Below are 24,194 nucleotides of genomic sequence, written 5' to 3' on the forward strand. Positions count from 1 at the left end.
ACTTGGATTTTGACGAAAAAAGTTGCCCCCTCCCCCTAAATTCTCGCGAATTAGCACCCTTGTATCTCAGTTTGACAGACAAAATGTTATATAAAACCTTTTGAATTATTACAGGCTTTATCTCTAGTACACTTATTTTGATTCAACACAATTATGCTATTTTTTTATCCCTTGGATCTTGACAGATTTAAGTCCATTTCACTCTTTAGTATTGCAGTTGAAATGTCCAGTGTCATGAAATAGACTAAGTTGATTTAGTGCACTGTTTGAATGGAATATAAATTGGATGACCAAGTTTAAGCATTAGCTTACTCATAAATTAGGAAGACTTCTACATTTCTGGACAGGAAACAATAGTTATACAAAAGAGCAATAAGTGTACAGTCAAGTTTGACTGCATAAGTTTGAAAAAAAGAAATTAATTTGGGAATATTCTTAATTTAAAATTGGGTAGATCAAGTCGGATTTTGTCCGACTTAACCAAAATTCCAAAATAGCGAATTTATGGAAATTGATTGTAATGATTATGGGACTTCCAGCGATGGCTTCAGTTATCACTAGGCTAACACGTACAGGCAAAGAGGAAGGTAAGTAAATATTGTAATTGACTATAACTTAAATAACCAGGTTATTAATTTTGGTATTAACCTACAACTGGGGCTATTGAGAAGGAAACATGCTAAGAAAACGATTCTTACTTCATAGTATGCAGAAAATTTTTAGTTAACATATTTTGATAGCGCTTCCTTTATATTTTAACCCCCTCCTATTGCGCAAATATAAAGCCCTAGTTTTATCTTTTCCATGCATTTCTTCATGCGTCACTCTTGTTTCAACCCATGTACTTGTACAATGACTCAATGATAACTAAATAAAAAAACAGAAAAATACATGGGAAATATTAGCATGTCTACTCAATAGCCTCAATTGTAGGCTAATAACGTAACATTGTATCTAGCACTGTATTTAACATTTTACAGGAATTATCTGGCTATGAAAGAGGCTATATCCCACAAACCTCCAATTCTTATAACTTCGCAAAAATCAAAACACTCAAAACACTACTTTTGGTGAGGAGCGCTATTTTTATTCTTGTAGCTGTTATTTCTTCTTCTAGTGACAAGCGGTCTTTAGTTCGCAGACAATAAGAGGCAGTGGCATCGTTGAGGGGGGGGGGGGCAGTTACCCCTCCAATGATTTGGAAAACAATATTGTTTATTAAGTAGCTTTAAAACTGTTACTCGTTTAACATAAGGAAAACGAGAAAAATAGGGGTCCATTACACTTTATAATATGTTCCACATTAATATTTTTCCAAATATACTGCCATTGAAACCTCATCATCAGGTAAAGATGTGAGCCTAGTTAATGGTAAAATTGAAAAATGTTCTGTGCTTCCTGTTTCACCATATTTGCTCAGGTCAATATTTTTTCTTGTTATTTAAGGTGCTTTTACTTCCTAAAATCTATTAGTTCAATATTGGATTCTCTTGTTTTAAAAGTTTTAAAAGTGGAAATGAATACACCCTCAAAATCTGCAAGTAGAATAGAAAAAGAATCATTGAAGAATATCAAGGTAGATATACAGTAAATATAATTTCCTGAATGAAAAAATCATTTAAAAAGAAAATAAGACTTACAACTTTTTATAATGACATTCGTACTATAACTAGATAGGTCAAATCGGTTGTACTTTGGTCATAGAATTTGGTAGAGGGGAATCCGCTCCAGGAATTATTTAATTGTTTTACTTTTAAATTTCCGATATTTACATCATAACTCCAATTTAGCTCCAAATCCTCTCATTTGTAATTGAAACGCCTAATAGGCGCTAATAACGTCCTATTCCTTACGTCCCGGATTCACCTACTAACCCATAAATGTAGAACTGTCTCTATGTATGATTAAATAAAAAAAAACAAGTTTTTTTTTAAATGAAAGTAAGGAGCAAAATTAAAACTTAAAACGAACAGAAATTACTCCGTATATGAAAGGGGCTTTTCCTCCTCAAAGCCTCGCTCTTTACGCTAAAGTTTGACTCTTTCTCTCAACTCTATTTTTAAAACAGTAAGAAACTTTAGCGTAAAGAGCGGGGCGTTGAGGAGGAAAAGCCTATTTCATATATGGAGTAATTTCTGTTCGTTTAAGTTTTAATGTTGCTCCTTCCTTTCATTTAAGAAAACTTGTTTTTTTTTATTTAATTTCTGGACGTTTTTGAATTAATGCATGTTTTGATTTTGGCTCTCCGCACATAAATAATTAAAATGAAATTTGCATATTAATTAATTGCAATTAATCGGAAGATTTGAGAAAAAAGGAGTGAGGGAGGAGGCCTAGTTGCCCTCCAAGTTTTTCATTATTTAAAAAAGCGACTAGAACTTTTAATTTTTTACAGAAGTTTTCATTGGTAAAAAATATACGTAACTTACGAATTAGCTTACGTAACGAACTTCTATACTCGTATGTTTTTATTGCGTATATGAGGGGGTTCAACCTTCGTCACTCTTTACACTAAAGCTTAGATTTTGTCCCAATTCCTTAAGAATGACCTCTGAATCACAAAGGCCGTAGAATAAATAGTTGAAATTACTGAAAATACTTTAGCGTAAAGAGTGAGGTATAACGAGGAGGTAAACCTCTCATATGCATAATAATTTTTGTTGGTTTTAAGTTTTAATTCTACTCCTTACTTTCAGTACAAAAAACTTTTCATATTTATTTTTTCATTGTTTTTTAAATAATGCTAGAAAATCATGCGCCCCTTCATTGAAATTCTCTTCCCCCATGAGAAGTTTCTCCATGAAAATGTCCTCCCACGTGACCCCCCCTCAACTCTCCCCCCTAAACCAAACAAAACCCCCTGAAAACGTCTGTACACTTCCTAGTAACCATTACTATATGTAAACACAGGTCAAAGTTTGCAACTTACAGCCCCTCCCACGGGGACTGTGGGGGAGTAAGTCGTCCCCAAAGATATAGTTATTAGGTTTTTCGACTATGGTGAATAAAATGGCTATATCAGAATTTTGATCCGCTGACTTTTGGGGGAAAATGAGCGTGGGAGGGGGCCTATGTGCCCTCCAATTTTTTTGGTCATCTAAAAAGGGCACTAGAACTTTTAATTTCCGTTAGAATGAGCCCTCTTGCAACATTCTAGGACTTCTAAGTCGATACGATCACTCCTGGGGAAAAAACAAACAAACAGAAAAACAAACAAAAAACAAACACGCATCCGTGATCAGTCTTCTGGCAAAAAATGCGAAATTCCACATTTTGTAGATAGGAGCTTGAACTTCTACAATAAGGTTCTCTGATGCGCTGAATCTGATGGTGTAATTTTCGTTAGGATTGTATGACTTTTAGGGGGTGTTTCTCCCTATTTTCTAGAATAACGCAAATTTTCTCAGGCTCGTAACTTTTGACGGGTAATACTAAATTTTAATGAAACCTATATATTTAAAATCAGCATTAAAATACGATTCTTTTGATGTTGCTATTGGTATCAAAATTCCATTTTTTTGAGTTTTGGTTACTATTGAGCCGGGTCGCTCCTAACTACAGTTCGATACCACGAACTGTTTCGACATTCTAGGACTACTCAGTCGATACGATCACCCCTGAAAAAAGAAAAAAAAAAAAAAAAAAAAAACAAACACGCATCCGTGATCTGTCTTCTGGCAAAAAAAGGAGCTTGAAACCTCTAAAATAAGGTTATCTGATGCGCTGAATCTGATGGTGTGATTTTCGTTTGGATTGTGTGACTATTAGGGGGTGTACCCCCTATTTGCTAAAATGAGACACATTTTCTCAGGCTCTTAACTTTTGATGGGTATAACTGATCTTGATGAAACTTATATATTTAAAATCAGCATTAAAATGCGATTCTTTTGATGTAACTGTTTGTATATAAATTCCATTTTTAGAGTTTCGGTTACTATTGAGCCGGGTTGCTCCTTACTACAGTTCGTTACCACGAACTGTTTGATTAAATAAAAAAAAATAGTTTTTTTTAACTGAAGGTAAGGAGCGACATTAAAACTTAAAGCGAACAGAAATTACTCCGTATACGAAATGGGTTGTCCCCTCCGCAATCCCTCGTTCTTTACGCTAAAATTTTTAATTGTTTTAAAAAGTAGAATTGTGGCAAAGAGTCAAACTTTAACGCAAAGAGGGAGGGATTGCGGAGGGGAAAACCCATTTCGTATATGGAGTAACTTCTGTTCGTTTTAAGTTTTAATGTCGCTCCTTACTTTCAGTTAAAAAAAACTAATTTTTTTTATTTAAATTCTGAACGTTTTTGAATTAATGCATGTTTTATTTTGGCTCTCCGCGCATAAATTATTAAAATGAAATTTGCATATTAATTCTTTTTTTGGCTAAATGGCTTTCTGTTAGTTTTGATCAGACGATTTTGAGAAATAAGGGGTGGGGAAGGAGGCCTTGTTGCCCTCCAATTTTTCGGTTACTTAAAAAGGCAACTAGAACTTTTAATTTTTAACGAACGTTTTTATTAGTAAAAAATATACGTAACTTAAGAATTAACTTACGTAACAAACTTATTATGTATATAAGGGGTTTTGTCCCCTCGTTAATACCTCACTCTCTACACTAAGTCTTAAGTTTTGTCCCAATTCTTTAAGAATGACCCCTGAATCAGAAAAGCCATAGAATAAATAGTTGAAATTACTAAAAATACTTTAGCATAAAGAGCGAGGTATTAATCTCCTCCTAAATACCTCGCTCTTTATGCTAAAGTATTTTTAGAACCCCTCACATGCGTAATAATCTCTGTTCGTTTTAAGTTTTAATGCTACTCCTTACTTTCAATTGAAAAAAACTTTTTCACGTTTATTTTTTCATTGTTTTTTTTTTATAGTAACGCTAGAAAATCACGCGCCCTTTTCATTGAATTTCTCTTCCCCCATGACATATTCCTCCAAGGAAAGATCCTACCATATAGCCCCCTCCCCTCAACCCCACCCCAAACCAAAAAACGTCTGTACGTCTGTACACTTCTCAATACCCATTACTGTATGTAAACACAGGTCAAAGTTTGTAACTTGCAGCCCCTCCCCCAGGGACTGTGGGGGATTAAGTCATCCCCAAAGACATAGTTATTATGGTTTTCGACTATGCAGAACAAAATGGCAATCTCGAAATTTTGATCCGTTGACTTTAGGAAAAAATGAGCGTGGGAGGGGGCCTAGGTGCCCTCCAATATTTTTGGTCACTTAAAAAGGGCACTAAAATGTTCAATTTCCGTTAGAATGAGACCTCTTGTGACATTTTAGGACCACTTGGTCGATACGATGACCCCTGGGGAAAAAAACAAACAAATAAACACGCACCCGTGATCTGTCTTCTGGCAAAAAATACGAAATTCTACATTTTAGTAGATAGGAGCTTGAAATTTTTGCAAAAGGGTTATCTGATACGCTGAATTCGATGGCGTGATTTTAAGATTCTATGACTTTTTTTTATGAGATTTTCGTTAAGATTCTATGACTTCTCGGGGGTGTTTCCCCCTATTTTCCAAAATAAGGCAAATTTTCTTAGGCTCGTAACTTTTGATGACAAAGACTAAATTTGATGAAACTTATATATTTAAAATCAGCGTGAAATCCGATTCTTTTGATATATCTTTTAGCATCAAAATTCCACTTTTTAGAGTTTCGTCTACTATTGAGCCGGGTCGCTCCTTACTACAGTTCGTTACCACCATAACTTAAAATGAACAGAAATTACTCCGTATATGAAAGGGGGTCGTTCCCTCCGCAACGCTTCGCTCTTTACGCTAAAGTTCGACCTTGTCACAACTCTACTTTTTAAAACAATAAAAAAACTTTAGCGTAAAGAGCGAGGCGTTGCGGAGGGGACAACCCCTTTCATGTACGGAGTGATTTCTGTTCGTTTTAAGTTTTAATGTCACTCCTTACTTGCAGTTAAAAAGAACTTGTTTTGCTTATTTAATTTCTGAACGTTTTTACTTAATACATGTTTTGATTTTGGCTCACCGCACCTGAATAATTAAAACGAAATTTGCATATTAATTTTTTTTTTGCTAAATGGCTTTCTCATAGTTTTGATCGGATGATTTTAATAAAAAAACGGGTAGGGGAGGAGGCCTAGTTGCCCTCCAATTTTTGGCTACTTAAAAATGCAACTGTTTTTTTTTATTTTTTGTACGAACATTTTTGTTAGTGATAAACATACGTACTTTACGAATTAACTTACGCAACGAACTTCTATATTTGTGTATATTTATTATGTATGTGAGGGGGTTTGCCCCCTCGTCAATACCTCGCTCTTTACACTAAAGCTAGAATGTTATTCCAAATCTTTAAGAATGACCCCTGAATTACAAAGCCGTAGAATAAATAGTTGAAATTACTAAAAATACTTTAGCTTAAAGATCAAGGTATTGCGGAAAAGACGAACCCCCTTATAAACGTAATATTTTATGTTCGTTTTAAGTTTTAATGCTACTCATTGCTTGAATTTTTTTTTCTCATTTTTTTAACATAATGCTAGAAAATCCTGGGCCCCCTTCATGGAAATTCTCTTCCCTCATGATAAATTCCTCCATTGAAAGATCTTCCCACATAAACCCCTCCCCCGACCCACTCCAACCTCAACGCAAAAAAGTCAAGCTGAAAACGTCTGGACACTTCATAATAACCATTTTTATATGTATGGTCAAAGTTTGTAACTTGCAGACCCTCCCCCGGGGACTGTGGAATCGGGGAATGTGGAAATAAAATTGGATGCTAGGGGGGCTCACTGGAATTGCTCACTAGGGGGTGGTTCAGCCATATAATGTCAGGGTGGCATAAAATATGAATATCCATGGCTCAAAGAAACGTAGCCTTTCCATAAAACCTTTCAGAAATAACTCTTAATTTGGTTTAAATTTATCTCTAATAACAACCCTCCTCTGGGATTGGGGCTAGCACCCCTCTCCCCCCCATTGAAATTGCTCGCTAGGGGGTGGGTCAGTCATTGAGTGACACAGACTGGGGATTGAGAGAAAATGATACCAAGAAAAAAGAACAAAATATAGAATTAAGTCACATGTCTTGTGCCTCCGTTTTCCTATATTTTGAGCAAATTCGGATCATTCTCTAACAAAATATCTCTAAACATTTTCTAAGGAAGAGTATTTTCTTATATTTTGAACAAGTTTATATGATTCTCACAAAAAAAATCAGATATTCTCTTAGAAGGACCCTCCAAAATGCCAGGATCATATCGCTAAGAAGTGAAGAATCGCTTTGTTTGGGTTTATAATACCCTTCTAAGGCATTACTTAGCAAGCGGGTGCACTTCAAATATAACCCAACTCTAGAAATCGATTTACCTTTCAGCATCTCAATTATTGCAGTCATAGGAAACACTTAATCAATAGCTTATTCATTCTAGTAGGCGGGACATCGGAATCCTCCGCGTGTGGAACTGGTTATTGCGTAGAATCTATTTCCTGAATCATAATTTTATAAATAGATTGCTGGTCCAGCTTTCTAAGGCGCAGTTCCTTTTCCTGAAAAAAAGGTCTTGAAAGAAAAAGAAATCCCGAACAAAAAATTCTTAAAGTAATATGTAACTTTTCACGTGTACATCGTCACTACGTAACATCCCATCTATGCCCTGCCATTACGTAACACTTTTACTCACTACTTGACTGTGAATAGATTGGAAGTCTTAGGCGGATCAGAGACGTAAATTTCTTCTATTGCCTTCTAGTCTCCTTCTAAACCAGAAACAACAAAGCCCATTGCCTCTTACCTCCCCCAACATGCCGCAGATATACCTTTTTTATTACCTTATAGATATGTTCTTTCCCAACAGGTTTAATTTCCCCTCCCCAATGCTCTCTGAAACTTTGGCTCAATCACTGAAGCTGTTCCTAAAATAGTACACCGCAACTTCACCTGGAAGAGATTCTAATCCAACAAGGGTCCAAAGTTCCATAGAATTCAAACAGTAAGGAGACTATATTTTCTTAACTTTCCCTTCTCCCCTCTCCCACAAATCAAGATTTGAGATCCACTTGTCCCACAACAACCCAGAATATATAAACTTGATACCTTAAGGTATTCCAGAAATATTGTGTTGAGGGTGTTTCTTCCGTTTTTCACAGCTTGAGCAAATTTTCTCGTTCCAACATTAAACTCAATGAATTTTATATATTTTGAATCAGTCTCAAAGTTTGATTCTTTTTATCTATCTACTGTTTTTAAGGTTCTCTTTCTTAGAGTTTCTGTTACTATTGAGCCACGTCGCCCCTTACTTACAGTTCGTTACCACGAACTGTTTGATTAAGATACCCGTGTCGTTTCCCAGTTTATACTCCTGTGAAACTATGAGAGTCTTTGCTTAGTTAACTATTCCTAATAGCTTTTCTGCTAAGCCTTGCTGCTGAACCATGGCTATTTTGAACAATTTTGGGCCATTGCCCCTTTGGCTTTGGGGGTTATGCCCCAGAGGCATACTTATTAGACCTTTCAACCAGACAGGAACCTGGTTGCCATCAATTCACTTTCAGTCCGTAAAAAAGGCATTGGAACATTCAACTTGTAATCGAGGAACTCCCTCCAAAGTTTCTATGACCACTCTTCCATGAGAAGGGGCTGAGAAAGCAGAAAGTTGTTAGGCCCTTTTCTGGCCCTATTCAGGCCTTTATTCATGGAAACTAATTTTGTTTTTAATTTCCCCTTCTGCAGTGGGGTCCCCTTAGCCATAGGACTTAATAAAGTTTTGAACTGATAAAGAAACAAAAGAATTTTTGTAGCTCTAATTTGGGTCCTATTCCTTTTTTCGGGGGGGGGATAGTGTTTTGGAAATTTTTGCACAAGATGTTGTTTTTTGTCCTAGGACTTGCAAAACTTATAAGATAGAAAAATTTATTCCACAATAAAATATTTGACCCTTTTGATAAAGAGAATAATCCCTGGAAGTTATAAGCCAATCGCACAGCCAACATCGAACAAACCCCTTTTCATAGACAGTGCAGTAGTGCTTTCTAAGTAAAGAGTGAAGTGAGTTCCCTATACTATTTTTTTTATACTATTTTTTTTATTCCCCATGCCGCTTCGTATAGATGGAGTTGTCATATAAATTTCGGAAGGAAGTCATTCGATTGAAATATAAAATTTCCAGTACCCTTTCTAAAGTCAAATGTGATCGAAAAGCAGCTAGTGTTGTCTCACCTAACCCCCGAGGATATCCAATCAAAGTTGTGAGATAGTCATTTGGTTCACGGTAGCCGAAAGGTCCAATAACTATGACACCAGGGAATGCATGATTCTCTCTGCCCCTGTTTAAAGGACTCTAAACTATAGAAATTGTAGTTGTTTCTCATATAGGTTTTATTATTGGGAAAGGGGTGATTGCTTGATCCTGAGTGTCCGAAAAACTTAATGGTATGAAACTTTCAGTGAATGTTGAGGGGGATGTAATGCTAAATAAAAAAACACCATGTGCATCCATGATGTAAAAGGGTGCATCTGTAATATCCCAGAAACGACTAAGGGTATTAAGTTGAAGCTTTCAGGATATGCTGAGCGGTATGTTGAACTAAATCAAAAGGCACTGCATGTATTCAGTTGGTCAAGAAGGTATATCTGCAGCAAGTAAATACCAAAGTAACTGCTCAGGGTATTACAATGAAAATTTCTGAGAATTTTTAGGGGGATGTTGAACCAAATCAAAGGCATTATGTGCCTCTAGGTTTTCAAAAGGGCGTCTCTACAATGTCTCAGGAACAGCTAAAGTATTAAGATGCGAGTTTTATTTATTTATTTATTTATTTGTCTTTTTCTTTATGTTTTTCGTTTTATTGAACTTTAACTTTTCTCCCCGTTGATAAATACTCCTGGGTGTGGAGTCGAATAATTTGGATTTTTATTATTTAAGGTTTTTAGCTGTTTTTTTTGTAAATTATATTTGTTTTTTCTCTTTTAGTCATAACCAGGAGAAGGTTTGAGGAGCTCAATCACCCACTGCCTGAAATGTGGCAGATTATATCGGTAAACATGTACTGGGCCATTATATAATGGCTATAAAAAGGCACTTTTTCAAGTTGGGCCACCTTCTCTGTAGTAGAGGCAAACTATCCAAAAATATGGGTCGACCCCAGACACATTGCAACAGAAGTAATTTTTATACCATGCTGTAGAAACAAAAAAATCTCAAAAACATATCCGAAGTTGCACATTCTAGGTCGACGCAAAACTAGTTTTTTTTTTGCTTTTCGTGTCAATTTTTTTCAGTTTTTTCTTTCTAAGAAAATGAACTGTCCGTAAATGTTCGTTTTTATGGCACTTGGTATAAACCAAGTGACATATAGCGATCGCCAATTCTGTCGGTCTGTCGGTCTGTCTGTCCCGATTTTGCTACTTTAGGCACTTCCAGCAAAGCTAGGACGATGAAATTTGGCAGGCGTATCAGGGACCAAACCAGATTAAATTAGAAATAGTCATTTTTGCGATTTGACCATCTGGGGGGAGTGGGGGGTCGGTTAATTCGGAAAAATAGAAAAAATGAAGTATTTTTAACTTACGAACGGGGGATGGGATCTTAATGAAATTTGATGTTTGGAAGGATATCATGTCTCAGAACTCTTATTTTAAATCCCGACCAGATCTGGTGACATTGGGGGGAGCTGGGAGGGAACCTAAAATCTTGGAAAACGCTTAGAATGGAGGGATCAGGATGAAACTTGGCGGGAAAAATAAGCAGAAGTCCTAGATACGTGATTGACATAACCGGAACGGATCTGCTCTGTTTGGGGGAGTTTGGGGTGGGGTTAATTCTGAAAATTAGAAAAAATGAGGTGTTTTTAACTTACGAAGGAGTGATCGGATCTTAATGAAATTTGATTTTTGGAAGGATATCGTGTCTCAGAGCTCTTATTTTAAATCTCAACCGGATCCGGTGACATTGGGGGGGAGTTCGGAGGGGGGACCTAAAATATTGGAAAACGCTTAGAGTGGAGGGATCGGGATAAAACTTGGTGGTAAAAATAATCGTAAGTCCTAGATACGTGATTGAAATAACCGGAACGGATCCTCTCTCTTTGGGGGAGTTGGGGGAGGAGGGTTAATTCTGAAAAATTAAAAAAAATGAGGTAGTTTTAACTTACGAAGGAGTGATCGGATCTTAATGGAATTTGATATTTAGAAGGATATCGTGTCTCAGAGCTCTTATCTTAAATCTCGAAAGGATCCAGTGAAGGGGAAGTTGGGGAGGGGACTTAAAATCTTGTAAAATGCTTAAAGTGGAGGGATCGGGATGAAACTTGGTGGGAAAAATAAGCACAAGTCCTAGATATGGGATTGACATAACCGGAACGGATCTGCTTGCTTTGGGGGAGTTGGGGGAAGGTTAATTCTAAAAAACTAGAAAAAAATAGGTATTTTTGACTTACGAATGAGTGATCGTATCTTAATGAAATTTCATATTTAGAAGGACCTCGAAACTCAGATCTCTTATTTTAAATCCCGACCGGATCCAGTGTCATTAGGGGGGGGGGCAGAAATTTTGGAAAACGTTTAAAGCGGAGAGATCAGGATGAAACTTGGTGGAAAGAATAAGCACAAGTCCAAGATAGGTGACTAACATAACCGGACCGAATCCACTCTCTTTGGTGGAGCTGGGGGGGGGGAGTAATTCGGAAAAATTAGAAAAAATGAGGTAATTGTAACTTACGAACGGGTGATCAGATCTTAATAAATTTGATATCTAGAAGGATCTTGTGCTTTAGAATTCTCATTTTAAATCTCTACCAGATCCGGTGACATTGAAGGGAGTTGGAGGGGGAAACCGGAATTCTTGGAAAACGTGAAAATAGAGGTATCTTGAATGGGTGATCGGATCTTAATGAAACTTGATATATAGAAGAATCTTATGTCTCAGATACTCCATTTTCAATTCGAATCGGATCCGGGGACATAGAGGGCTGGAGGGGGGAAACAGAAATCTTGGAAACCGGAAATCTTGGAAAACCCTTAGAGTGGAGAGATCGGGATGTATCTTGATGGGAAGAATAAGCACAAGTTATAAATACGAGATTGACATAATATGTACGGATCCGTCCTCTTTAAGGGAGCTGGGGGTTGTTAATTGGGAAAATTCAGAAAAATTGAGGTATTTTAACTTAAGAACGGGTGACCAGATCTTAATGAAATTTGATATTTAGAAGGAACTCATGTCTCAGAGCTCTTATTTCAAAACCCGACCAGATCTTTTGACATTGGGGGTAGTTGGAGGGGGAAACCAGAAATCTTGGAAAACGCTTATAAATGTCATAGATACGTTATTGACGTAACCGGACTGGATCCGCTCTCTTTGGTGGAGTTATGTGGTGGGGCTCAGTGCTTTGGCGAGTTTGATGCTTCTGGACGTGCTAGGACGATGAAAATTGGTAGGCATGTCAGGGAGCTGCACAAATTGACTTGATAAAGTCGTTTCCCCCGATCCGACCATCTAGGGGCTGAAGGAAGAGGAAAATTTAGAAAAATTGAGGTATTTTTAACTTACGAGTGGGTGATCGGATCTTAATGAATTGTAATATTTAGAAGGACTTCATGACTCGGAGCTCTTATTTTAAATCCCGACCGGCGTTAAGCCTCTGATTTTCCTCTAAAGCAATCTATTGATTCTTAGAATTTCGCTAGAGCTCATACCATATGAGCTCTTGGCTCTTCCGACCTCGTCACAAGTGCCATATGAGCTCTTAGCTCTTGTTCTGTATATGAACTACCGTCCCGATGTAAAGTGAAGAGCTGACTCAAAAATTGAAAGCAAATTTGATGTACAACGTACCAGAAAATATTTCAAAATCATCAATATGTGATTTTACCCTTCTCATCGTTGTGACCCCTTTTTCACCATACTATCAGAAAGAACTATTCTGATATAAAATGATGAGCTGAGCCCTAACAAAAAATTAACCTGATGTAGTTTCTACTAGAAAACTCGTCTCATATTCATCAATATGCACTTTTTTATTTTCCCTTGACATGTTTCTTTTAGCACATATTGTCCACCAATTCATATATTATTGGTAAAAAAAAATAAGTGGGCTGATAAATTATGGTTGGCTCGCTTAGAAGACCAGTTAACGTACAGAAGGAAGCTACACCACTTTCATTACATTCGTGTTCAATAAATTATGGCAAAGTTTACTCCCACACTTTGTCCAAGTGATTTTTCGGATAAAGCCGTAAGCTAAAATTCATAATTGAAAATTCACGTTAATGCCCGTGGTCATAAGGCCTATCAGATATTTAGAATTATCCGTCTTTTTTTCAAAATATGCGCGTAAAGGTATTTTGTAACTGTGACAGTGAAGACAGAATGGCTTTTAATGTGATTAAATAAAAAAAACAAGTTTTTTTAACTGAAAGTAAGGAGTGACATTAAAACTTAAATCGAACAAAAATTATTCCGTATATGAAAGGGTCTGCCCCCTCCTCAACACCCCACTCCTTACGCTAAAGTTTTAATTGTTTTACAAAGTAGAGTTGTGAGAAAGAGTCAAATAAGATTGCACATGACCAGTAAGTCTCATTATGAAGTGACAAACTTTACAAGCAGCAGGGTAAGCCTTTTCTGTCTCACGTCTAGGGGACCCAGCAAAAATTAGATCTTTTGGGGGAGGGATGTGACAGGGAAGAGCCAGAGATCTTTCTAATTTTCTGTTTGGAGGAAGGAGCATTTTTTTTTCTAGTCCTCATAAATGAGTATACGCTATAGTCTTTGTTCTCGTGTGTGCCTTTGTCCTAGCAGGCTCTTTACAACTACTACTAAAAACCATCATCATCACCAATACACCTGAGGCCAAACACAGCTAGGCACGCTACTCCTCCATCCCAATATGTTCAAAGCCTCCCTCTTTACACCATCCCATGAAGTTCCCACTTCCCTTAAATCTTTCTTTGTGACATCCTTCCAGCCCATGGGTTTGAAGTCAAATAATGAAAACCAGGGCAGAAGAAACGGTATACGGCCCTTTTAGCCTCTTTTGCTGCGGCGGGTTTAGAATATAAGAGAACGATGTCTATGAAGATATTATCACATAGATAGTAACTCTAAACATAAACGGTAAAATTTTTCTAGTATTATAGAGCATAATTGAACTAAGCTCTGCCACCACTGTGGTGGACTATAACCACTGCTTCAGAGACATCTTCATTTTTCTCTGGAATTGTAGGCTATTGTTTTCCTATGGGTTCAAGTTTTTTTTCTTAGTGCTATTTAGTAGATTGTATTTTGTAGCTGTATTCGTGATATACTCTATGTGCTGTATTTTGTAGATTAGATAATGAAATGCTCTGTACGGATTTAGTCACTGAATAGAATCACTCACTCATGGAGTCGGGCCAAAAAACCATGTTCAATCCCCTTTTAAGGAGACTGGTGGGAATATGGCTTCATTTCTCTTCCAAATTGAAGTCTATACCCTGCTCCAATCTTCTAAAAATATTAATGCTTAATAATTGCACCGAAAAGATATATAATTATATTTTCGGTGAGATTACTTACGGGATATGCGATATAGGCAAAAGTTAGATAATCAGATAACGTACTCAACAGCAACTTCAGAATTTTACAGGGGTATGGGTGCAAGAAATTTTACAGAGAATACTATTCTAGTAAAAATAAAATTCTATTTTTTATAGAATTAGGTGAAAATAATCCTATTTGGCCCCCAGCTGAAATTTGAAATTTGGCATAAATCAAGTATCCACAGAAACGGGTATGTTTTATTCGGTATATTTCTGCCTTTGTGGTACTACATGGCTCATTGACCCCAAACCTAGGTCTGGGAGGGGCAGTTGGCCTCCTGTCCAATAGCAAATTACGCCCCTGCCAGGGACTTTACAGGGGTATGGGTGCATAAAATTTTACAGAGAATGCTATTGTAGCAAAAATAAAATTGTAGAAAAAAGTCATTTTTTTCCTAATGTCGGAAAATTTGGAGTTTTTATGTTTGAAATTTCTATTAGAGTGGGTCTGATCTGAAGTCCTGCTATATGTATGCTATAAGTATTTGCACTATAAGCAAAACAGCAGTTTAAATAGAGCAACAAGTTTTTTTTTTCTTTCACGGGTGCCTCTTTTAATGTGAAATCATATAACTTGATTAAAAATTCTTGCTATGAAGTAAAACATTTCGAAATCACAAAAGAACTTATCGTTGCTAAATAACAGAGTTCGTAAGTCAAATGAAAACTGAACTCAAAAATGAATGGCTCCAGTCTCGCTTGAATAGGTTCTCCATTTATTAAGTTCACTTTTATTTCAGAAAAGGAAGCAGCAACAGCTAAGGTTAACAGTGAAATGGCAGACCTTAGAGTTTTCGCTCGTGTTCTTGGCTTTCTGAAATTAGCTGAAGTGGTAAGTCACTTATGCTTATACAGTCCAGTAATTTAGTGCAAAGACTATCTTTTGAAACTACCTAAAGTAACAAAATAATTCTTAAAGTATTTCGATCTTATCAGAAAGACTATTCAATCGATTTAATATTTGTCTTCATTTTAATTTCTCCCAGCCCCCCTCCCACCCATAGTAAAGAGCATTAAGCTTACTATTTTTGTGGTTTGCATTCATGCCAATTTGAGAAGAAAACAACGATCAGACTTAGCGGCTGGTCTAGGCCCATATCCAGCCCTTAAGGAGTAAGGGGGGGGGGAGATGATACTGAACTGAAAAAATATAGAAATTGATTAAATATATATTTCATGATAAAAAATGAAGAATTTGTTTGTTGTTAATATGGCTAGTTTACAAGGGTAGCATTTGTTTCAGAATTCCAACTGTTCTACTTCGACTTATACAAGGCACAGGCCTACAGTTCTGGAATTTGCACATAGATTGTACGCAGACTCCATTTATTTTGTTCAATGGGGTGGGCAGAAAATATGAATTTTAGTAGCATGGCTTGAATATAATAGTCCTTGACTTTTAGTGCCTGAGGCCCCCGGGCCATCTGCTGGGTATTTCCCTGGAGAACTAACTAGAGAGAAGTAATCATGTTAAGAAAACAATTCTTACTTCATAATATGCAGAATAATCATAGTTTACACATTTTTATTGCAACCTTGCTATACTTTACTCCTAACTCCCCTAATGTGCAAATATATAGACCAAATTATATATTTTCAATACTTTATTCCACCCGTAACTTGTTTTTCCAGTTTCGTTTCGTCACAGTTGATTCAATTTACAGGCCCATGGGCTTAAACAACTGAGACACATTTTGAGAATAGACAGGAAATATATAATTTGGGCTCTATATTTGTACATCAGGGGGGGGGGTAAATTATAGCGAGGCTGCATCAACATGTGTTAGCTATGGTTATTCTGCATATTATTTAGTAAGAAGGGTGTTCTTAACATGTTTCCTTCTCTCCTGTTAGTTCTCTAGGCAAATACCCTTGCTGCCCCTGAGAATATTACTATCCTTGTAAGTATGCTTACAATATTGCATTATAATTAAAAAATGGGCACAAAGTTTTTCTTTTCTAGCTTTGAAAAAATGTGTGACCCGTAAAAAAAAAACTCAATTCGTATTTATGTATGACTACTGTCTTTTAGCTAACTTCTTGGTTTCCAAGAAAAAATAAAAATATTTTGCTTAGTAGCCTTACCGTTTTGACTGCATATGCAGCAGCCATTATCTTTATTACCTGGATTATAAGGGTAGGTGCAGTTTTTCATAGTCTAGTTGATTCGTCACATAGACATTCTTGGGGATTTGTCGAGGGGTAATCTTTCAAAAAAAAAAATTGTGGGAGAAAAAGGTTACTTGAAGATGTTTGGCAGGAAATCTTGATTTTTCCTAATTTTTCATAATTATTTGAATATTAAAGATCTGCTACAAGACTCCCCACTAGCTGCCTGGACCTATTTTGATTATTGGATTCCTTACTAATTAGTTTTATTTGATTACTGGACTTGTAATGTGTTTAAATTAATATTTATTTATTTTTTCTTGGAAATTGCGTGTGCTGCTGATGAGCTCTGCATCAATTAAAAAGAAAATAAAAACGTCATAAGCTTTTAAAATGTTTGCTTTTTAAAAATCTACCAGTCCTTTAAGAAGTTGAATTTATCTCCATCCTTAATGTTAGTCCACTTCAGGGTTCATCAACCCAAATGATCTTGCAGACCGTTTGTAAATGCATCATCATTCCGCGGGCCGCAGTCAAAATTACATATTCCCTATATAGGTTAAACCCACTCTAGGTTAAACCCACTCCTTTTGATGACATTAGTCATCAATATCGTGGTTTCTATTGTAATTACATGTAAACTTTAGGTAATACGATAATAATTGTACTAAATACAAATTGTATAGAATTATATAATACTAAAAATCAACATTTAAAAAAATAAGAATAAAAATAAAAATTTTAAAAATATTTATTTTCCTAGTGAGGTATTTATTCCTGCGCTCTTTCGCTTAGCCTTTGCAAATCATTCTCAATTTGGGTATCATGTTTGAGCTGCGTTAATTTCATTTGAAAGTTCTTTGATTTCAGTTGCTCTTTGATTCTCATTGAAGTAACTCGCATAGCTGCTTTTCCCTACGTGGATAAGTAGCGACAATTGTATTTATTATATTTGGTGGTAGTTTTTATTTGTTTTTAGATTAGTTTTCTTTTAATTTTCTATCTTGCGCTGAAGACGCCTTGTTTTATACAGGCGAAATATCCGCGTTGTTTTAGTCTTTTAATTCTACTGGCCGTCGTCTCGTTTTAAGTTTTCTTTTTGTAGAGTTTTATCTCTCTTGATTGTTTGTTAATTTCATTTATAAACAAAAAACAATCGCAAGTATAAGTTGAACTAAAACCACTAATAAATTTTTTGGTACCTGACTTCTCAAGTCGAAAAATTTCTTTTTTGTTACGGTGGGAATATAAAAATAATTTTTTATTTTGATCCGTAAAAAATCTGATATTTTTTTTTCAAAATGCCCTTAAGATCAAACTGATTTTTCTTATAATTTATGGAAATAATTTTGAATACTCGTATATTGAGGCAGAAATAATATATGTTTTTGAAAATATTGAATTATAGGTGGCAATTGTTTTTTTTTTAAAGATTAACTTCAATTTAATCGAAGAGACAGTTTTTTTTAATGTGTTGAACCTATTGGGCAGGAATAACTTTCAAGGCAAGGCAAATGCTATCCTTGGGTTGTCCATACACGATAAAGCTCTGATTTCGTCCCTCTTTTGTATAAGTTCCCATTTTTTTTTGCTTTTTTTTATTTTCATCGATAACTTGCAAAAAAGCTATTCATAGCATGATTTAGCTAAAGCCAAATTATTTCTAAAACCAATACTTAGCTTTTGCTGGAATATATAGAAAACCGATCAAGGTTCTCGCTTGTTGGTGCTATATTTATTCCATTTTTCTAATAAGAGAATTTCATTCTAAAGTTTGACCCAAGTCCTGGCTAATGGGGAATTCTAACATTTTACAGGGTATGGCCTCAACTATTTTTGTCATATCTGTATGGATTTAGCCAAACCTAAGCCCATTCATATTCTGATTTAGCTTAGTTCTGGAGCTAGTTAGAGCCAGCACCGAAGTTGAAGTTACTTCATATTTTTTGAAATTCTTTAAAGGCGGCCCATTAAAGATCTTTATTATCCGGTCTTAGCTATTTACAGTACTTTTTAATTACACGAAACACACCCAAGAAGTGAAGTTAGGTTAATCCTAATGAAATATGACCTTCATATAACCTTTAGTTTATATAATAATATAGCTTGAGCTATATGTTTGCAAAATGGGAGGGGGGGGGTAAAGTATCCTAAACGCACCCCTAACTTAATATAACCTAATATAGCCTAACTATACCTAAACTAACCCCCATCCCCCTTAATGTTCAAATATATAGCCGAAATTATACAAGTCCAATGCATTCTATCACCCATCACTTGTCCTTGTTGCTATGAAACCGTTTTTTTGAAATCTTACCTAAGCGTAATTCTTGAGTGTTTCCTTTAGTTAACAATTTTACAAATAGAATTACATATTTACAAATAGAAAAAAAAACTGTGGAGAAATTCAAACAGAGTCAATTTTATGTTTCAACCAGTTGAATCTAGCGTATCAGATAATTAATATTATGAATGGTTTTTTTAATAAAAAATTCTACTATGCAGAAGCTTAAACCGGGATTGTATATTTCATGACACCTATCCTCAAACGGTTGTCTTGTCCAGCTCATTGCGCTGAACTTAAACCCTAGAGATAGAAAAAGGAAAAGAAGCCATATTCTTGCTAATTATTATTTATGTCCAAAAATATATGAAATTCCGTAATTTTCATAGGGGCAAGAAGAACGCACTATTTGATCCTTTTTCTTCCTTTTTTTTATCAATGTATGCGAGATTTCATAACTGATGTACGGACAAGGTGAACACACTAAATGATTCTTTATGCTTCTTCCAAATATAATCATCAATTCACTCACAAATTCTCCCCCCCCTCCTGATGGTCACATATATAGCCTTTAATGTATTTCTTCGTTACGTCAATGCAGCCATACGTAATAGCTCCTATATTCAACCGGTTATCTTACCAGTTTGGAATTATCTCCGTGTGCCACTGAGTGCATAATTTTCCAAAATATTATTTGAAGTAATTTTAAAAAGTGTATAATAATGGAAGGAAATAATGGAAGGAAATGACCTATGAATAAAGTGAACATACCACTCAATGCCTTTTTTATGCTCTTTCCGAATATAATAATTGTTTTTCACGAACATTCAAATTTTACCTAACGTAACCTAACCCAACTTTTCTAACCTTACCCAGATATTTAGCCCATACTATATATTTCCCATATGTTTATTGATTCTCGATTTTGTCATTGTCGATTCTATTTTTGGGTAAACCGGTTTTAACAAGAGTCACGCCAGCAGAGGTATATAAGCCGTATCAAACAGTTCGTGGTAACGAACTATAAGTAAGGAGCAACTCGGCTCAATAGTAACCGAAACTCTAAAAAACTAATTTCAATATCAATAAATACATCAAAAGAAATAGCTTAGTATGCTGATTCCAAATATGTAAGATTCGTCAAGTTTGGCGTTACCCATCAAAAGTTACGAGCCTGAGAAAATTGGGCTGGTTTTCAAAATAGGGGGGACAACGCCTAAAATTAAATGAATCTTAATAAAAATCACACCATCAGATTCAGCATAGCAGAAAACCCTACAGCAGAAGTTTCAATCTCCTATCTGCAAAATGTGGAATTTTGCTATTTTTGCCAGAATACAGATCACAGATGCGTGTTTATTTGTTTTGTTGTTTTTTTCGTTTTCCCCCAGGGGTGATTGTATCGAAATAAGGGTCCTAAGAGATCAGTAAAGGCTGCATCCGAACGAAAATTAAAGGTGCTAGTGCCCTTTTTAAGTGACCAAAAAGATCGGAGGGCAACTGACCCCCTCCCACGCCCATTTCCCCCCAAATTATCCTATAAAAATTTTGAGATAGCCATTTTGTTTAGTATAGTTGAAAGATGAAATATTATGTCTTAGGTTCAAAATGACCCCCCACAGTCCGTGGGGAGAGACCTGTAAGTTATGAGATTCGCCCTTTGTTTACACATAGTATTTGTTATTGAGAAATATAGGCCTACGTGTGCTTGGGATTGATTTCTACTGGGAAAATCTTACTTGCGGAGGAAAATTTCTGGGAAATATTTCAAAATATTTCGGAGGAAATGTTTCAATATTCCGGGGGAATAGGGGGCAGTTGCTCCCCAATAATTTGGAGAAAAAATTATTATAAAGCCCATGCCCCTTGACTATCCGGATATGGACCCCTCTTGTCCCTCGCCCCGATAAAAATGCTGAAACTACGCCCCTGTTTCTTTGTCTCCATGTATGAACCTTTCTGTCTGGGCTAAATTAACTTAAAAATAATTTTAAACTTACCGTTGAATTTGAGATTTTTTTCATAAGTTTCGGCAGTTAAGGTTAATTATAAAAACAGCATTTGACAATTAGGATATTACATTATTGAAAACATGTCCATCATTTCTGTAGAGTAATTTAAATTACATTTTACGTCATTTTACGTAGGAACCTTTCTGTTTGGGCTAAATTAACTTAAAAAATAATTTTAAACTTACCGTTGAATTTGAGACCTTTTTCATAAGATTCGACAGTTAAGGTTAAAACAGCATTTGACAATTAGGATATTACATTTTTGAAAACATGTCCATCATTTCTGTAGAGTAATTTAAATTACATTTTACGTCATTTTACGTATGAACCTTTCTGTTTGGGCTAAATTAACTTAAAAAATAATTTTAAACTTACCGTTGAATTTGAGACTTTTTTCATAAGATTCAACAGTTAAGGTTAATTATAAAAACAGCATTTGACAATTAGGATATTACGTTTTTAAAAACATGTCCATCATTTCTGTAAAGTTAATTTAACTTCCATTTTATGTCATTTACAAGTTTGTCAAATTACAAAAATGCACAAAGTCAAATGCTAAACAATAGCCAAATAAAAATAAATTGTAAGTTATAACAATTACCATACTATCAACAGTACCTACTATCAACACTTTTTTTTGCCAAATGGCTCTCTTTTAGTTTTACTACTACTACTAATAATAACTCACTGCAGCACCAAGCCACCTGAGGCCAACACAGCTACGCATGCTCCTCCTCCGTCCCAATTTGACAGAATTACTGTACGAAATTCTTTTTAATTGTCTTATTTTTCATGTGGAGATGTTCCGGGGAATTATCCAAGGGGCTTTTTTCCGCGTTTTATTATATCCCTGAAATAATTTCCACGAAAGGGGGCATTTCTGGAGTGATCGAGAAACTGATTAGAGATTAAAGTCTTATTCAAATGAAAGAATGCTAAGGAGAATTCTTCTGGCTGAATCGTCAGAAAGTCATTTTACAGGAAAGGGGATTCTCAGTGAGGACGGAACTGTCTGGAGGGAATTTGACGAGGCTACACTTTCAGTTGGTTGAAATTTTCACGGAGGAGTTTTCCGTGAGATGGAGGGGTATATATCATAGAGGGTGAGCCAGAGTTACCGGCATTATTTAAAAAACGAACAGAAATTGTTCCATATATGAAGGGTTGCCCCCTCCTCAATACCTTTCTGCTATCGCTAAAGTTTGACTCTCTATACCAATTTTTTAAGAGCGTCTATTCAAACACAAGGGCCGTTTAATTAGAATAGGAAGCTTTTTTAAAAGTGCTTACTGTTTTAGCTTAAAGAGAAAGGTATTGAGGAGCGGGTAACCCTTCATAAACGGAATAAACCTGCCAAAATTAATTTGCAGTTTTTTTACTTTTTAATACACGTTGATTCAAATTCGAACCTGCATTAGATGAAAAATATTAAGAGATTAAATTTTTTTAAATGAAAGTAAGGAGCGACATTAAAACTTAAAAGGAACAGAAATTGACCCGTAAATGAAATAGGCTGTCCCCTCCTCAACGTTGCGCTCTTTACACTAAAGTTTTTATTGTTTGAAAAAGTAGAGTTGTGACAAAGAGTAAAACTTTAGCGTAAAGAGTGAGGTGTTGATGAGGGGACAGCCCCTTTCATATATGGAATAATTTCTGTTCGTTTTAAGTTTTAATGTCACTTTAGGGGTATATAAAGGGCCTAAAATTGAATTTACCACAAATCTTAAGCTGCATATGGGTCCATCAGGAGATTAAACTCTTCTAGTTTTATATATGCCTCGGGCTGTATATGGCCCCCAGGGAGGGGGGGGGGTATTTGAGAGTGAATTGATTATTACTTTGGAAAGAGCATAAGAAATGGTATGAGTAGTGTATTCACCTTGTCCCTGTACTATTAATAGAATCTCATATATATTTACCCATATAATTATAAAAATTTTGGTCGGAAATTTACCTGACACCAGTTTAACCGCGACATCCAACCGTGAAATTTTGCAGGATTTGGTTTCTATTCTCTGTTCTATTTCTATCGCCTCACCTAGTACCACATTTTCTAGTTATAGCATTGTTTCTTCTCACTCTAAATGTTTCAATCGTTGTGTTTGCTGAGCATAGCCCTTCGCTCAATAACCATAAAGGTGTACAAAGGAAGGTAAATAATTTTAGTCGAATTAAAGTAAACACTTTAAACTTATCAAAACTAAATATTTTAAAGGCCCCAAAAAAACTCATCCCCCAGCCTGCAAGATATTTGATATTGTCGTTACATAGTCTAAATTTTGCACTAATTATATTTAATATTATATTAACTTTCTATTTTCAGTCTCGTTTAGCTTACTTTCCTCTTTTCATTCCTTATTGTTATTAAAAAAAAGAACATATTTAGAGTTTTTATAATTTTACCGCAAAAATAAGATTAAACTTTTCAGAACCATTTTTTTAAGGCTCAGAAATAGAGAAAAAGAGAGATTAGTTTCCTATAATTCTGTCGTTAAAAGTGTTATTTAAATGATTTATGTATCTGACGTATTTCAACAGTCAATGAAGGAAATAAAGTTTTTGACGCAAATCCCATCTTCTGAATACTGATAGGTTTCCCTCAGAGCCGTGTGAGTTCATCCAGTAAGAAAAAAAGGGAAGTTCGATTCTACCTCATTGGTTCTCCCATGCAAAATTTAAAGCCATTTGAAAAAAATTCAAGTCTTTTAGTCAGAAGATTTTCTGCAAGTACATTCTTGTCAGAGTTGCGACGTTGAACCTTGAAAATTAATAAGCAAAACTAATTAGATAAATTCGATAACTTTTCGCGCATAAAAATTTAAACATTAACAATACGATGATTCCCAAAGATAACTGCACCTTCAAAGGAAGGATTTACGTTTTTAAGCCGTTTTGTGCCCTATGTTCTAGACTTTTTTCGCCAACCTCTTTTATATAGATCTGTTTTCCAAATATAACACGCGCTACTGCCAAAAACTATTTAATCACGAAAATAAGTCTGGTAAAAAAAAAAAAAGCTGGACTACTGATTTTCCTAATTTTCTTTTGATGTATATGGTTGTACAAGCTTCCACTTAATTAAAAAAAAGTGTTCATTTTCACTGTTCTTGGTACTTTAAAGCAAATATACTACCATTAATCTGGTAGATGCGTTGTTTCAATACTAAATTCTTGAAATAATTAAAGAAATTCCTCTCTACGTTTAGTCATTTCTGTTAAACA

The 24,194-nt window shown here is 35.5% G+C and overlaps 1 protein-coding gene across 1 annotated transcript in view; it reads left to right on the forward strand.

The window, feature by feature from the left end:
• The first annotated feature begins 444 nt into the window (after positions 1 to 444).
• LOC136034551 (uncharacterized) overlaps positions 445 to 24,194 on the forward strand; it is a 31,354-nt gene continuing 7,604 nt past the window's right edge. Inside the window, exons 1-2 of the mRNA XM_065715785.1 lie at positions 445 to 587; positions 15,308 to 15,399. Coding sequence (XP_065571857.1) covers positions 521 to 587; positions 15,308 to 15,399 — 159 coding nt within the window. The 5' untranslated portion in view covers positions 445 to 520. The remainder of the gene's footprint in view (positions 588 to 15,307; positions 15,400 to 24,194) is intronic.

This window comes from Artemia franciscana, chromosome 13, assembly GCF_032884065.1.
Source record: "Artemia franciscana chromosome 13, ASM3288406v1, whole genome shotgun sequence".
In the NCBI taxonomy this organism is placed as follows: Eukaryota; Metazoa; Arthropoda; class Branchiopoda; order Anostraca; family Artemiidae; genus Artemia; species Artemia franciscana.